The sequence below is a fragment of the Rhodnius prolixus genome, unplaced genomic scaffold (assembly GCF_049639745.1).
Source record: "Rhodnius prolixus isolate KJV_2025 unplaced genomic scaffold, Rpr scaffold_2, whole genome shotgun sequence".
Classification (NCBI taxonomy): Eukaryota; Metazoa; Arthropoda; class Insecta; order Hemiptera; family Reduviidae; genus Rhodnius; species Rhodnius prolixus.
Genome location: NW_027411592.1, coordinates 47,401,341 through 47,418,195, shown reverse-complemented (window position 1 = coordinate 47,418,195; position 16,855 = coordinate 47,401,341). Strand labels below are relative to the sequence as shown.

The window sequence follows — 16,855 nt, the reverse complement described above, 5'->3', positions numbered from 1 at the left end:
ATTATAATTAATTATTATAAAAGAACATATTTGTGTACCTATTTTTTTATTGTGTGAAAAAGAAAGGTGAATAAATGACCACGAGGTCGAATTCATGAAATTCATGAAAATACAGGTTATTTCAAAATTGTTGAACATCGAGATGTTTACTAGTGTTCACACATATTTAGCAGGTGTGATGCAATGCATTGTCCTGATTACTACAGGACTAAACAAGCAAGACTTACACTGAGTGGTCACGTTCATTTTGGCTTTTCATCAAAGTACACACTAAAATGAATAACAATTGAAAAGCAATACTAGTAGTCATTGCCGGTTTTGTTTGTTGTTAATGTTTAAAGCTGAATAAAACATTTTGTCGTTTGTTATAACTTCATATTTCACCAAGCATGAAGAACTTGGTGTTTGTTAGTAGGAAAGCTCTAAATAAACCTTTTGAATCATGACTTCTAAAGCGGAATGTTATTTGTAAAGTAATTTTATTTATTAAAGTTTCCTTTAATGTAGTTACTTGCCAGGGCCGTCTAAGTCAGAATGTTTCAATTTATTGAGGGCAGTATCTTTTGAATTATATTTCAATTTAAATATTCTTTATATTTTCAGTAGATGATAAGGATTCCACGATTTTGTTGTAAAATATTCTTTGATAATCAACACATTAGAAGCATCACTCCTTATTGTCGTAAAACTATTTAGATAAATTTGTAATATGTATGACTAGTAAATGTTTAAATTAATTTACAAAGGTACAGACTTTACTTTAAAAATATTTAATCTACTTAAATTTTGCGTAATGATATTCCATACTTTTCTGTACAGCAAGGTGGGGACATTGAAATCAAGTGTTCGTACACTGATGCGACTGGGAAAGCACAAACAGAAACACATGAAATCATTTCAACAACAGCACCAGCAGGGAGGTCAGAGCAGTAGTGACGCAGCTGAGCAGTACGAACCGTTAATACAGCAGCACAGAAGTTCTTCAATGTCATCTTTATCTTCTAATGATTCAGCAGCCTCAGTCACTCCATCTGTTCCGACAAAGAGGTGCTCGATTGTTATATTGTTTTTGTATGGAAGAGGGTAAAGAAAGGATAGTAGTGACGAACATTCACCGTCGGTGCGGACGTGACAACGTACAGAGCTCATTGTCATCTTTGTAAGATTCACTTGCTCAGGGGGAATTCCCATATCCGGCATTACCCTGTACAATTCCTTCCTGATCACACTATCGTGCGATAGGGTCCAGATATTATATTCGCAAGTTCTTTCCAACATAACTCTTAGAGAGAATAACTGATTCGACGTTGCCTTCCCTCTCTTGAACCCTGCCTGATAACTCACAAATGCTCTTTCCACACAGGGTCTAAGCTTAAGCAATAGCATTTTGGCGAAGACCAGGTCATTTGATATCAGAGTTTTCCTCTCCTAGCCTGGCCTACCGTTGGTTATATTTTGAGGTTTTCCTTCTACTAGACAGATAGCCTTCACCACGGCTGTGAAATCTGCCTTCTCAGGATGCAGTTTAATGTCTTGTCCAGCACGGATCATACAGATTGGTTTTTAATATTTTTTCCTTCAAAATTACTTTTAAAACTTTTTGGTTGATCTGGTTTCGGTATTTAAGAGATGAAAGAACTGTTTATTAATTGCGTTAACATTAACTGGTTCAGCTTATACTGGTTAAGGAATGGTTTTTCGATTACACTTATATTCATGTTTTTATATTATTTTATTTTTCTGGTAATAAGATATTTTATTGCAAAGAACAGATTAGTTAAATTGCTGATTTAAAATTTGATAACAAATTTTTGTTTTAATATAGAAATTCATTTAATTTTCCTTTTACTGTAACTTGAAGAATAGATAATTATGGTAGAGCTATAAAATAAACTTATTTCTTAAGTTGATTTGTTTAGTCATTGTCGAGTGTTGACTATATTTTGAGGCGGGCTCTAAGGTCAAGAATTGGTCAGACAGATAAAGTGGTCGTTAAGTACTAATTTGCATTTTCCTATCGTTAGGACTTATTTCTATAAGGACTTAGATGTCGTATAATCAGGCTTTGGTAGAATTAATTTATAATTTTACACACATACATTTATGAAAATAAAATTGGTTATATTATTTTTTAGAGTTGTGAAACCAAATAATGCATTAAATGCCTGGCAGAGTGCTTTAAAATCTCAAGACTTTCAAGTGTGTATCACAATAATAGAAGCTAGACAACTTGCTGGCCTCAACATGGATCCAGTGGTCTGCGTACAAGTAGGCGATTCTCGTAAATACACCAGTGTGAAGGAGAGCACAAATTGTCCTTATTACAATGAGGTAGTTTTAATTGTCTTTTATTTATTTTTGTCTTTCTTGAAACAGTTCTTAAAAGTGTAATAAAATCAATTAAAATCTATTTCTTTAAGTCTTAAACTTACAGAGATCTTACATCATGATTATGGCGGAAGTGTAAAATATGTAAAATTAATTAAAAAGACAACTCATTCCTTAATCTTCTGCAGACTTGATATGAAGCTTCTCCCAAGCACCTGGATTAATTGTTTTGAACTTCACAGTCCTTAAAAAAAAATCACCCTATATTTGATATTTTTATTTGTTTCGAGTGAACATTATTATTTATTAGATTATTGTTAATCTGAAATTTAACGTAATTATTTTTGGTACACTAATAATTAATGAAGTTTAAATTCTAAATTTTGATGCCACTGCTACATCTCCATGACCAAGCAATGCTAGCTGTGCTTGTTTCAATAGTACTGGGATTCGAGGCGATTTTTTCAAATTTTTGAATTTTCTAATAATAAATAATGAAAATGTAACTGAAAAATAATTTTATAAAAATATCATATAAAAAATCATAATTAGTTAATAATATTCTAGCCGATTTTATACTAATTTTGAATTATTTCTTTGTACCTTTGCAGTATTTCGTGTTTGACTTTCACATGCCTGCAGTAATGTTGTTTGATAAAATTATCACTTTATCTGTGAGTATGAGAAATTCAAATATTTCAAAATATTTTATACTTGTACAAAGTTTATTTTGATACAACATATAAGTGTATTTATATTATATACAATAATTAGACAGATATCTTAGGATTAAATTTCAATTCTCCTTACTGAGAATAGAATTAAGATATGCAATAAACATATTTAAGATTTCGTCTTATAAGCAAGATGCTATGTTACTTCTTTTAGTTAGCTATAATTAACATGCTTCTAAAGAATTGAATAAACATGAAATCAAGTAGCCACTACAAAGATAAAGTTTTTTTAAGCAACTTATAATTTCGGTGCTCGTTTCTATAGTCAGAGCGACCTAATAATTTAGTTTAATTTACTGTATTAACCTTAGAATTTCACCTCATGCTTGATCTTTCGCTTCCAGCAAAATAAACTCTAACAAGAATAACTTTGTTTTATGTGTTCTTTAAATAAATATAGTAGTGGTGTATTTGCATGTAGCAATATTGTTGTTATATTAGGTATATTTTCGAGTATCCCAAATTTTGAATTGCTAAATGAGCTGGAAACGGGTGGATGTTGATATGTTGTAGGTTTTACACTCTAGGAAGTTGTTACGTGCAGGAACTGTGGTTGGTTCATTCAAGATTGATCTACGCACTGTCTATGATGCTGATGGTAGACATTTTCGCCATGTGTATTAAGGGATATTATTATCAGACATTTGTTCAATGAGGGTATCTTTTTCAAGCAAAGAATTTCGGAATTCGTGTGTAAGTGAAGATCGAGCTTAATCCGAATGTTCGGTTAAAACCGATTCTGTAGACATACAAATTTATTTTTCGCTACGTTTATCTCGAAAACTTTTCAAACTAGGAAGACGATTTACCATAGCAGTTCAAACTTTAGTCTGATTTTTTGCTTAGAAAATATAAACATCGTTCGAAAGTTCAGGAATTACCGTACTGAGTTAGAAATTAAATTATGACGCTTCTAATATACACCGTTCGTTAAGATGTATCTGTACGCAGCTTTAAAAGACAGCGTTAAAAATCTATATGCTGATTTGAATCCTTTAATCAAACAAAATAAAGAAACAGCTTAATCTTTTTCACTGGCGTTTGTTATTCTCTGCTAAAAATCGTTATAATTTTTCTTTTTATAAATCTTTTCATTTTGAAACGAAATTTTTATCTTATAATTATTTCATATTAATTAAAGTCTTGAGCCAGTGTCTGATATTAATTCTAATATTCTCACCCAATTTGCACTTAAGTGTTTTCTTTTATCTTATTTAAAATTTGCCTACTTTGCGTGTCTTATCTTTATTATTATTATTTTTTTTTTGTATTATCTTTTTTCTCACTGGATAAAGGTCATGCAATCCAGGAATATCTTGAGGACTGACAAAATGTTGGGCAGTTTCAAACTTGATGTCGCCACTGTTTGGCAACAGCCAGGTAGTTAAACTCTAATTGTAGAACCGTTTCCTAGAAAATCATTTAGCGGAAAATTCCTGCATTAATTTTTTTTTTTTTTGTAAGATTTTAAATTTAACTGCAGCTATTAAAGTTACTGGCTTCTCAGATAAGCGATGAATAATTCAGATAGACGCTAATAAAAAATAACTACTGCCTAACATACGTACATTTTAGATTTCATCTATTTTTTAAATGTTTAAACCGTTTCAGGTTTTTTATAAATTATATAATTGATTTTTTCGTGGCATGACATCAGTTTTGGCTGTATGTTAATTTTGTAATGGCTTTTTATTAGGCACTATATTGTTACATCTTTTAGTTAAATGTATTAATTAATTGATGTTTAATTTTTTGGTCTCACTACATTAAATTTTTATACAATATTTCATTTTCTTTCTGAGCTTATTTTGTTCTCTAATAGTTTGTTCCAAATAAGTTACACAATGCCTCACTGTTAGTGTAGAAGTATTTTCTTATTGTTTTGAAATCTCAAATATTTTATTACAGTAAATATTAGTGTTTTCTAAAAAGGACTTTTTGCTGGTGATACATTTGAACTTTCTATTGCAGAACATCAATTTTTCCATAAATGGGCGTTACTGACAGACCCAGATGATATTGCAGGGGGGCCAAAAGGTTATTTAAAATGTGATATTAGTGTCATTGGCAAAGGTGATACAGTAAGAGTACCATCGAAAAGTGAAAAGGACGATGATAATATTGAAGCGTATGTGTAAAATTATTAGTTTGCTTAAATCTTAATATTTATCATGTACTCGTATATTAATTTGTACTACAAATTCATCCATTCAACTTCAATTTCCAGTAACTTGTTACTGCCAGCTGGAGTGCCGATTGAAAGGCAGCGAGCCAGATTTATAGTAAGAATTTATAGAGCTGATGGTTTGCCAAAAATGAATTCATCAATCGTAGCAAATGTAAAGAAGGCATTGACTGGCGAATCAAAAGATCTTGTTGATCCATACATTCAAGTTTCATTTGCTGGGCTAACAGTATGTAATCATTCATCATTTTAAGTGGATTTATACTTATTCTTGTTGCTAAAATCAATATTATCAAATTTACAAAGGCGAAGAAATTTAGGGAAGGACAAGGGTTCTTGATTTTTTCGACAATCCATCACAAGACATCAGTTGTGTTCTGAGTGACACGAGTTCTGAGTTCTATAAGAGCAATCGACTTGAAGCATTTATAAAATTCATTTAAACCTTAAAAACGATTTTATTGTTTGACTTTGCTGAATCTATCGGAAAGCGGCTACAGAATTCAATTTTTAAAGAAAAGCTCTAAATTCTGGAGCTTTCTTCACATTGTAATTGGTGCTGAAATGTTCCAGGAGACTAAAGAAAGTTCTTCTGGATGTTTTAGCAAAAATGTTCTTCTGGTTCTGGATGCTATGAGGGTTTTTCGGGAACACGAGGTAGATAGTTTGTCAAAATTAGGCGTCTTTCTTCTCTTAATTGGACCCTAACCTTCCATTGGCGTGACTGTGGTTTCCAGGAATGGTCGGGTACACAGCATAAAGTACTTATGGATGAGCATATGGGTAATGGGCCATCTAAAATATTGATTAGTTACCAAGTAAGGGCTGATAGTAAGTTGATTTTGAGTATTTCCCGATTATCTCAGACTATGGGTAGGGTACCTGTCAGGGAATTGAGGTTTAACCAGACTCCTTTTGAGGAGTTTGTGTTATAAGGGAGGAAACACTCTCCCAGCTAGTATAGCTATATGGGCACAGAGGCAATAATAACAACTATGTATTTATAGGCCTACAACACCAAATACTTGCTCTAATTTATCGCTTTTATTTGAAACAACTTTCAAATAAAGTTCATGTTAATGAACCATTTCTAAACTCCATTTGGATTGGAGCCTATTTCTGGGCAAAAAAAAAAAAAAAAATCGAGAAATTAAACAGTTAATAGAACTACGAAACAAATATACGAATGTAGTCTGTGAGCATAAACTTAAAAGATAGATACTATATTTCAAATATGTTTCTTTTATTTATTAATATTTTTCCAGGGGAAAACATCAATTAAAAAAAACAGCTACGCCCCAGTTTGGAATGAACAAGTAATTTTTACAGAAATGTTCCCTCCACTATGTCAAAGAATCAAATTACAAATTCGGGACAGTGATCCTGTTAATACAGTAATAGCTACTCATTTCTTCGATTTAAAAACAATTTCTAATGATGGTGAAAAAGGTAACAATTTTTTTACCTTCTAAAACTCATCTAAATTTTTTTTGTTAAATCAAAAAGACCGAGAAAAAACATGAAATTTATTTTATTTAAGGATTTTTACCAACTTTGGGGCCAACGTTTATTCACATGTATGGATCGACTAGAGATTATTCACTCATAGATCAACATTCAGGACTCAATACAGGTCTTGGAGAAGGTGTTTCATATCGCGCTAGATTGTTAGTTGCTATTAGAACAGAAATTTCTGACGCAATAGATATAACTCCGTCCCAAGTTACGGTGGAACCAATATCTCCTATAAATGAGGTAAATATAAATATTTTAAATATAAAATATTGTAGTTCAAGTTTAATATGATTATTTACAGTATAATCATTCATACATACATAGAGAGAGAGAGAATTTTTGCATTATTCATTAATAGTATAATAACACAATTATTGTACTAATACTATCGTTAAATATATTAATTTGTTAACATTAGGAGGGGTTGGATCTGGTGAAGTTTCCTTATGTAGAAGCTACTTTTCATATTTGGCAAAAAAATTGTCAAGTATAAGCTTCCGATCCCCCGATCACGATACCAACGTTGATGGTTCGATGTTCAAGTCCCTCCTGAACAAATAGGCGATTATTCATCTTTTTTCTATTTTAGGTTATTCGCTGGCTATATGTGTGTTTATTTTAAGGGTGCCTACGGCAAAGTGGAGGAATTTTTTTTATTCGCCACAATTCTCGAAGCTTCAATGATTGATAAAAAACTAGGAGAGAAAGCAATGTTTTTTGAACTAAGCATCGGAAATGCTGGAAATACAATAGATGGCCACAATCAAACTACACAAGATTCTCCAGAGAGTGATAATGAAGACAATCTTGGTAACGAACAAAACCTTATATTTTTCACACTTTTAATTAACATTACTTTTTTTTTGTTTATTGTTAAATTAAAACATTTAATCCCTCTTTATTTACTGACTCTTAGATGTGCTAAGTTTTAAATTTAATGTACTTCCATTTGCAGAAACAGTTAAAACAGACGTTCATAATTGGTCAAGTACAACTTCAAAGACGAAGCCAATGACTCACGATAGAATTTATTATTATCTGCCGTATTGGGATGATAAACCATGCATGCATTTAAGAGCGCCATGGCCAGATTTAAGAAGACGAATGTATAATAGCAATATGATAGCCAAAATTGCCGACAGATTGGTAAGATATAAATAAATGAATGCATCTATAATTTCAGTCTTAAGAACGCTACTGTTGGTGAAGTAAAATACAACTTGTTGTTCTCTGGCACCTACCTAATTCAAATTGGAAAAAAAATGTGAGCTTTTTCTTAAGTTTTCAGGAATGATAGTGATATGACGGTGGTGCGGTGTCGAAGATTAGTAATACATTCGTAATAATAAATGGAATTAGCTAATTTAATAAATTAAAGCCTTCACTAATCAAATAATCTATCTCTCTTAATTTTATTTATTGAGAACATATAAAGCTAATAATTATAGTTTAATATTGTAGTTTAATTAGTGTAATTAATAATGTAACAGTGGCTATCAATATTTTAGGAAGATGGCTTAAGTGAAGCAGGCGCTTTAGATTCACTCGGGCTTGGAGATGGTCAACCAGAAGCGAAACTTAGATCTGTGCTGGAGGACTTGTGTACATCTTGCCACCGATACGTTACTGTAACTAATGGATCTGGCCCTCTTGGATTTACCAGGCTTGATAAAAATAGAATTAAACATTGCCTTTCAACTGTTGTGAGTGAAAATATATTATTTATTTTTATTACTTTTCTAACCTTCATTGCTTGTTTCATTTTGAGATAATTAAAATAAAGAAGAGGAAGAAATTCACAAAGACCAATTAAGTAATGATTAATGCCTTATTAATTCAAAATAGGTTAATAATTTTCTGGTTATTAACAACTAATAAAGAAAAATTGCTGTAAAATATGTGCCTGCACGCAGTAATTTTTGCGATTATTTACTAGAAAGCTACATAACTAAATAATAAAAGTTATTCATGAAATAAATTAACTTTTATTCGTCCAAAAATACTTCCCTTGGCGAAGTATCTGTCAGCATCAATCTTTTATTTTACAATAATGACGTGGTCAACGTTGATTACCAAGTTTTGTTGTTTTTCAATGTATAATAGAAATGAATTTATAAATATATATTCCAAATTATTAAAGGGAAATAATTTTTTCCAGGAAAATATTGGAAGTATGGCAAGAAATTTGAAAGCTCTTGTTACCAGACGTTCTTTTAAAGAGAGATTTAAGACTGCTCAATCATATCTACAAAAACTAAAAGCCATTATAGACGATGTAATTTTAGATAAAAAACAATTAGTAAATATTTCAAAAACAATAAGTTTCTTTTGTTAATTAACATCAAATTTTTTTTAAAAAATTTGTAGCCTCAACATTCTTTACCAGACGTATTTATTTGGTTAGTTAGCAATGGTAAAAGGACAGCATATCAAAGAATTCCTGCAAGGGAAATAATATATTCAATAGTTGAAGAAGAATCAGGTCATCATTGTTCTAAAGTGCATTCTTTATTTCTTAAGGTACATATATATTGTATAATAATTAGTTGTAGCTTTGAATTTCACAAAAGTTAATAAAATCTTTTTTTAGCTTCCTGGAAAAAAAGGAGTGGGTGCGAGTGGTTGGGCTGTTCCTGCCAAACTTCAAATTTATTTATGGCTTGGATTGGTAAAACATAAAAAAAATTTTGTTGACGGACTCACTAAAGGATATCAGATTTCAAATGAAATCAAAAATGCTGAACGTCCTCATGCAATGCCACCTTCAATGATCCATTATTTAGAAAAATATGTGCGTTCTCTAAAACTAATACTATGTTCATTATGAATAATTTTTAAACTTAGAATTATTATTTATATTTTAATTTTTTAATTTTAGTCTTTCCAGTTAAGAGCCTATATGTACCAAGCTAGATCTCTTATAGGATCTGACGCATCTGGACTATCAGATCCATTTGCAAGGGTAATTGTGGGTGAATATTGCCAAACAACACAGGTGAACTGACTTTCAAAAAATAGATTATCCCAAAGCATTTTATTATTTTTATTTTCATTTCCTAAAATAATAAAACAAAATCAAACTTTTGGCCCATCAAGTTTAAGAAACTTTACACAAAATAAAACAAACTTGTTTCTACAAGTAAGATAACAAGTCTTTGTGTTAAAATGTAAGTGGACTAAATCCCAGTCCGAAAGCTTGTTTTATCACTAATGTTATTTGTAATCACAAAGTTATTACTACTTTTGTTGTCAAGAATAACTTCGAAAAATCTAGTAATATCAAAATATTTTTTTAATACATCCTAAATCTTAAAAGTCAAATGAAATTAAAAACTTCTAGGTTATAGACGAAACTCTAAGTCCAACCTGGGACGAACTACTGGTATTTGATGAAATATTAGTTTATGGGACCAAAGAAGATATTAAAAACGATCCTCCAACAATAATAATTGAAATTTTCGATCAAGATAAAGTGGTGGGTTATAGTTTTTTTAAATAATATATGTAGTTAAGGCTTGTACTTCACAAAATTGTAACTAAGTGTACGATTAGGGAAAATCTGAATTTATTGGACGAGCCATAGGAAAGCCACACATAAAACTATCCGAAGAACCATATTCCAAACCAGAATTTCCCCCTAGTCTCGAATGGTTTGAAATTTATCGTGGGCAAGAAAGAGCGGGAGAATTATTGGCAACCTTTGAAATGCTCCAGGTAAAATAATTACTTGATTACATGAAGCATTTCTCTAACATTCTCTATCTCTGTTAAATTATATACCCTCTCTCTGTTCTTTGCAGCTTGATGACCAGGGACCATTACCAGAATTGCCACTACCAAAACCAAATGCTGTGCCAGGGACACAACAGTCAGATGATATTGGCCCTGTTCTTCCAGTACCTAGAGATATTAGACCTACTTTAGCTACTTATAGGTACAAATATTATGCTCATCTTTATATGTCACTAATGCATAAATTAAATGAGCTCAATATTTGACATGAATTTAAATACTCATTAAAAAAAAATCTAATATTTCCGAGACTAAAATAAAATGGTGCTATAAAATGAATCTGCGTTCATAATTATGTCAGAAGAAATAAAAGAGCTTCAGAAGAAATAAAACTTCCAAAATCAAATATTTTTTACAAGTTCTTGTATGTTATTAATACAAATATCAGAATAACTTGGTTTTGGTTTCCTTACAGATTAGAAGTTCTATTCTGGGGCCTTCGTGATTTAAAAAGAGTGCATTTGCTCACGGTAGATAAACCAAGAGTAGATATAGAATGTGCGGGGCACATTTTATATTCTTCGGTAATTCATAATGCTAAGAAGAATCCAAATTTTGCTACTCCTGTAAAATATTTAGAACTGGTCTGTAACAATTATTTCATTTATCATAATTACTGGAAATGCAAACAAAATATAGCTTCCTATTATTTCAGGAATTACCAGAACAAGAATTATATCAGCCACCACTTACTATTAGAGCTGTCGATTGTAGAAGCTTTGGAAGATTTACCTTGGTGGGAACTCATATGATTAATTCTGTTCAAAAGTACACATATTTACCTCAAACTAAAAAACAAAGGGAGGCAGAAGAAAGGAAGATGGCCCAGCAACAATACATAAATGACGGTAAGGAACATTACTGACAAAATGTTTAATTATTGCTAGAAATCTTTTCATGTATGTTTGAAAAAACCCAAAAAGTTTTTATACTCTTGATCACAAGCATTTCTATGTAATTACTCCTTTAAAATATTAATATGTCTGAGGATATGTTTACTTTCTCTTACTTTTAATAAGATCCATTAGCCCGCTAAAGTGGTGTGCAAAAAAAGGAATTTTAGATTAGTGAAATGCAGATCTGATTAGATCAAATGAATTTTCTGTTTCGAGAAACTAAGTAAAATTTTCAGATATACAAAAGTAAAATTTGTTATTCTAACTCCAAGTCATACCCAAATATTCTGAAATAATGTAGCATTTATTTCCTTTCTATTATCGAGCGAGACCGAACTGACACCATTCTAAAATTAATCCAAATTAATAAATAAATTATCATCCAATAATATACATTTAGATAAATAAAAAAATAATACAATAAATTAATTTGTTTTAGAACTAGAAGATGGTGAAAATCCTGGGAAACGAAGGGTTCAACATCTTGCCAATGGTTCAATTCATGCTAAAGAAAATGCACCTTTACTGCCGAAAGATACAACCATATTAATTAATTATGTAGAAAACCTCTTTATAAGATTTTTGTACTTTATTATTTATTTATTATATGTATTTCTTACATTGCAATGTGGTTTTCTAGGGAACTCACGCAGTTTGCAAGAAAGATGAAAAGACGGAAATAAATAAGCGTAGAAAGAGAAGTATGATGCTTATTGATGAGGACGGTGAAAATAGAGATTGGTGGACTAAATATTTTGCTAGTGTAGAAGCTATGATACAAGTATAAATTCAGGTTTTAAATATGGACGACTTTGCTAATATATTATTTTATATATGCATTTTTCAATTTAAGGAAGGAAAAGATGCGCGTAAAGATCAACAAACTCAGTTAACAAATGGTGCAATGCCAGCATATTTGGAAACAAATATGAATATTCCAGAAACTAAGGTAAAAGGAAAAATGTCTTCTAGGCTTGCAGCCAAGTTAAGCCCTAAAGCAGCAGTCTTCAGGGAACAAAATACCTCCAAACTCAAAGTACTTTTATTTTTTTGCTTCTTTATAAATAAAATTTCAGAAGTCCTGTGTAATATATGTGCTTGGAATGTTTTGATCGTAGATATATCCAAGTGAACTAGAAGCGCAGCCCGAATTTGAAGGATTCAATGAATGGTTAAGTAGTTTTGAATTATACCGGGGGAAAAAAACTGGCGATGAAACAGAAGATGAGAGTCGAGTAGTCGGCATATTTAAAGTAAAAATTGCAACTTATGATAAATCGTTTTTGTTGTAAAATGTTTGTAAAAAATTAAAGTAATAATTTTAGGGAGCTATCAAAATTTACCGCTGGCCGCTTCCTAAGGACATTTTAGACCATACTGTGATGGGATTTGATCCCCAGTATGGCTTTTTCCAAGGTTTACCTTCGAATGAACCTATTCATGTACTTGTAAGAGTGTACATTGTAAAAGCTACTGATTTACACCCCATGGATTTAAATGGAAAAGCTGATCCTTATGTTGTGCTACAATTGGGAAACAAAAGAATCGCTGATAAAGAAAACTATATTTCGAAACAGTTAAATCCAGTTTTTGGAAAGTAAGATTTATTCTTAAATATTGATTGGTTGTTAGGTTTCGAAGAATTTATAAAATCATTCCTTTCGTTTTATTTTTTATTTTTACAAAAGGTGTTTCGAAATTGAAGCAACATTTCCACAAGATTCAATGCTTACTGTACAAGTCCTGGATTGGGATTTAGTGGGAGCAGATGATCTGATAGGCGAAACGAAAATAGATTTGGAAAATAGGTTCTACAGTAGGCACAGAGCAACTTGTGGCATTACTTCCACATATGATGTGTAATTTTTATACGTTTAATTTCTACTAAACTTAATTTTGAAATGTAAATATTGTAAAACAAGTCAGCTCAATAATTAGAATGAATATTAATTTTAGGGGTGGTTACAACCAGTGGAGAGATCCAATGAAGCCGACGCAAATCCTTGCGAGATTATGCAAAGAAGGAAAATTAGATCCCCCAGTTTATTTGGCCGATAGAGTAAAAGTTGGAGGAAAAACGTTTTGTATACAAACAGATGCTGAAATGTTTACGTCAAGTAAGTGTTCAAGTATATGATCATTTATTTATAAAGCATATTATAAGGAAATACGAAGGAAAGAACAAGTTGGCTTATTTTTCTGCAAAAGAATAAAGGCTTTTCCATAAATTTTATATTCTAATTAGGCCCCATCTGAAAAAATAGGTGATTACTTTATTCGGACAGGATGATTTTCTTTATAAGCTTCTTTATTAAACATTTAACTTTCATTGAAGATTTTTATGAAGACAAGGGTTAGCACTGAGAACGTATAATTTAGAGTCACATTGATATGCGACTCTACGATGGAACTACTGAAATGGAATCATCCATGTCGAAAAGTTGAATTAGTTATTTAACAATTTTCCAACGCCTGAATGTAATCAACAAAACAAATTTCAAAATACTAATGTTACTATCTAGGTACTGAAGAAGAAATTGCTTTGGGAGTTCTTCACAATTGGCATGAAGTTCCCAGAATAGGATGCCACCTAGTTCCTGAGCACGTAGAAACTAGACCTTTATACAATCCAGACAAACCTGGTATTGAACAGGTCTGTGATGTTAAAAAAAATTATTATTTGTCAATTAGCAGATAATTGTTTGTATTCATTAGAATATTTATTGATCTAAATTATTTTAATTGTTTATTCATTAACATTTTCACCAAGAAAAATTATTTTCCTAAAATGCTAGTAATAAAAAACTAAATTTAAAGGGTAAGCTAGAAATGTGGGTGGACATGTTCCCAATGGATATGCCTTCCCCTGGTCCACCTTTGGATATCTCACCAAGGAAACCAAAAGCGTATGAATTGAGAGTTATAATATGGAATACGGACGAAGTTGTTCTTGAAGATGATGCTTTCTTTACTGGAGAAAAGATGTCCGATATATACGTCAAAGGGTAATGCAGAATTATATACCAATTAAAATATCATTCTTCTATTAAAAATAAATAAATAAATATAATAATAATAATAATTTGAGACTTAGTAATCAATGAAATTGTTTCAGTTGGTTGAAAGGACCAGAAGATTGCCAGTGTACTGATATTCACTACCGTTCTCTTACTGGTGAAGGAAATTTTAACTGGAGATTCGTTTTTCCATTCCAGTACCTAGTTGCAGAACAAAAAATTGTCATATCACGCAAGGAGTCTTTGTTCAGCTGGGATGAGACGGAGAGTAAAATACCTGCACGACTTGAATTACAAGTTTGGGATGCTGATCACTTTTCTGCTGACGATTTTCTTGGTGACTTTTTTTTTATGTATATATCAGAACAAAAGTGTTATTACTCGGCAGATTTTATTTCTGAAATATTTTTATAATTTGTTAAGATGAATCAATATTCTTTTATAGTTAAGTGAAGTATTTGTTTAATGGCTTAGAAGAGAAGAAAACACGCTGCTCTAACTTTTAAAAGTTTTTGGCTCTATGTTTCTATAAAATACAATTTACCTACGATCGCTTAGTGTGTAGCATTCCAATGAATATTGAGTACGTATGTCAAACTGTACGTTCTATCACGAGGATATTTGCCCATTCCATTAATTAGATTCTTTTTATAAAGCCGCTAAAATCAAACTAATAAAATAGGACGTTTGTCCTAAGGATTAAAATTGTAAAAAGGAAAATTAATTTCCTAACTTAGTCAATGAGCATATTATATTTGGCGGGAGTGTTACAGTATGCTTACTATTCCGGTAAGCTTTCGACTAATAAAACTCGTCAATGAATGTAATAATGTCTGTAACAGTTTCGTATTTTTCTGTATTGTCAAACTGCAGCGTATATAAACTATGTACACCTTAAAGAACCAATATTAGGGGCCTGGCTTTTCCTTGGTGGTCTTCGCTTCTTGCCGTCCAACTATATCCACCACCAAAATAAAACAAGTGTTACAATTTTGGGGCCCAAAGTGGCTCGCAAATCTTGGTTGAAGGCGTATATTATTTCAGGAAAGTAGATTTAAATTAGACACTAAAGAAACTAGAGAGGGTTCGGAGAAATTAAAATTTATAATCATCTCCCTTCTGCAATATTGTTTCGCAAGCTTCTTAGTTGCGGGAAAATTGTATCAGAAAACAGGCCAAAACTTAATAGACGAGCTTCGCGAAGATTCCGTAATACTCATAATTTGAAAAATATAATTATAATTCGAAAATTAGTTCGGGTGTAATATTTGTAAACATCTTTTAAAAGACAGCAGGTATATTGAAACGTCACCAAAAACATGTGATTGTTACGGCCGAACCTCGACACGTCAAAAATATTACATTTAAAACACGTCTTTATTGTGTTTTCTATTATTCTTATTAGCAAAGAAAATTTCATAAATTCTTTTTTTTTTCAGGTGCTATTACTCTTGACTTAAATACTTTCCCAAGAGGGGCCAAGTCTGCCAAGTTATGTACCCTAGATATGCTCAAAACTGACGGTACCGTTCCAGTGGTAAACATTTTTAAGGCCAAAAGGGTGAAAGGCTGGTGGCCATTCTACGTCAAGAAAGAAAACGAAGAAATGGAATTGACTGTACGTAATTTTCTACGCATCCCTTTTGTTCTAGCCCTAACCATATCCATTTATTTAGAAACCAAATCGATTTTTTTTTTAAATAGCGAAGTAGTTTTTGGATCATTCCAGTTTGTACAGTAGCAATGAACCAACAATTCAACAACTACTGTAAAGTAATTTTAGGCAGCTTTTCCTCTAACTACCAATCATGTTTCATACGAATATTTATTTTTTTTTTATGAATACCATTTAAATTAAATTCTATGAAAATTTGTTTTGAAAACAGGGAAAAGTTGAAGCTGAAATTCATTTATTAACCCAAGAAGAAGCAGAGAAAAACCCAGCAGGTCTGGGAAGGAATGAACCTGATCCACTAGATAAACCCAAGTATGAAATTAATGATATATATATATTTTGTAAACTATTACTTACTTTTCTCCCTTTAAATTTAAAATAATTTCGTAGAAAAATATTTCAAACAAATGTGAACCAAAACCGCAGTTAATAAGTCAAAAGTTTAAATTCAATGGATGTGATTTTTTGAAAAATCGCAAAAAATGCCATTCTGTAAGTCATATTTGCGGGTAAAGAATTTTGATCAGAAAAAAGTTTTTAATTATAATCAAAAACTTAAGGAAAAGTTGTCGTACCGCATATGTTACCTAAACTAATGATTGTGTTTATAATTTTTTTGAACTTTAACTTTTTCGTATAAATATACGCAGTGTGATTCTTCAAAACTTTTGCTTCTTCAGATTATTAAAGTTTGCTAAAGGATGATGTTGATT

At 31.3% G+C, this 16,855-nt stretch overlaps 1 protein-coding gene across 3 annotated transcripts in view; it reads left to right on the top strand.

Annotated features, from left to right (window-relative positions):
- LOC141449768 (otoferlin-like) overlaps window positions 1–16,855 on the top strand; it is a 139,224-nt gene that overhangs the window by 118,526 nt on the left and 3,843 nt on the right. The window contains exons 5-36 of one of the 3 annotated variants that reach the window (XM_074119507.1): window positions 820–1,047; window positions 2,136–2,331; window positions 2,940–3,002; window positions 4,358–4,442; window positions 5,034–5,190; window positions 5,290–5,476; window positions 6,513–6,696; window positions 6,788–7,002; window positions 7,386–7,572; window positions 7,718–7,908; window positions 8,271–8,465; window positions 8,921–9,037; window positions 9,130–9,282; window positions 9,353–9,553; window positions 9,641–9,757; window positions 10,103–10,237; window positions 10,315–10,476; window positions 10,563–10,696; window positions 10,970–11,138; window positions 11,210–11,402; window positions 11,890–12,008; window positions 12,091–12,231; window positions 12,304–12,486; window positions 12,569–12,703; window positions 12,776–13,047; window positions 13,139–13,309; window positions 13,407–13,567; window positions 13,973–14,103; window positions 14,268–14,455; window positions 14,566–14,804; window positions 15,907–16,085; window positions 16,354–16,454. In XM_074119507.1, the coding sequence (XP_073975608.1) occupies window positions 820–1,047; window positions 2,136–2,331; window positions 2,940–3,002; window positions 4,358–4,442; window positions 5,034–5,190; window positions 5,290–5,476; window positions 6,513–6,696; window positions 6,788–7,002; window positions 7,386–7,572; window positions 7,718–7,908; window positions 8,271–8,465; window positions 8,921–9,037; window positions 9,130–9,282; window positions 9,353–9,553; window positions 9,641–9,757; window positions 10,103–10,237; window positions 10,315–10,476; window positions 10,563–10,696; window positions 10,970–11,138; window positions 11,210–11,402; window positions 11,890–12,008; window positions 12,091–12,231; window positions 12,304–12,486; window positions 12,569–12,703; window positions 12,776–13,047; window positions 13,139–13,309; window positions 13,407–13,567; window positions 13,973–14,103; window positions 14,268–14,455; window positions 14,566–14,804; window positions 15,907–16,085; window positions 16,354–16,454 (5,289 nt within the window). Of the gene's footprint in view, window positions 1–819; window positions 1,048–2,135; window positions 2,332–2,939; window positions 3,003–3,575; window positions 3,661–4,357; window positions 4,443–5,033; window positions 5,191–5,289; window positions 5,477–6,512; window positions 6,697–6,787; window positions 7,003–7,385; window positions 7,573–7,717; window positions 7,909–8,270; window positions 8,466–8,920; window positions 9,038–9,129; window positions 9,283–9,352; window positions 9,554–9,640; window positions 9,758–10,102; window positions 10,238–10,314; window positions 10,477–10,562; window positions 10,697–10,969; window positions 11,139–11,209; window positions 11,403–11,889; window positions 12,009–12,090; window positions 12,232–12,303; window positions 12,487–12,568; window positions 12,704–12,775; window positions 13,048–13,138; window positions 13,310–13,406; window positions 13,568–13,972; window positions 14,104–14,267; window positions 14,456–14,565; window positions 14,805–15,906; window positions 16,086–16,353; window positions 16,455–16,855 lie in introns of those variants that run through there. The other 2 variants (XM_074119508.1, XM_074119509.1) reach the window with 2 other exon arrangements.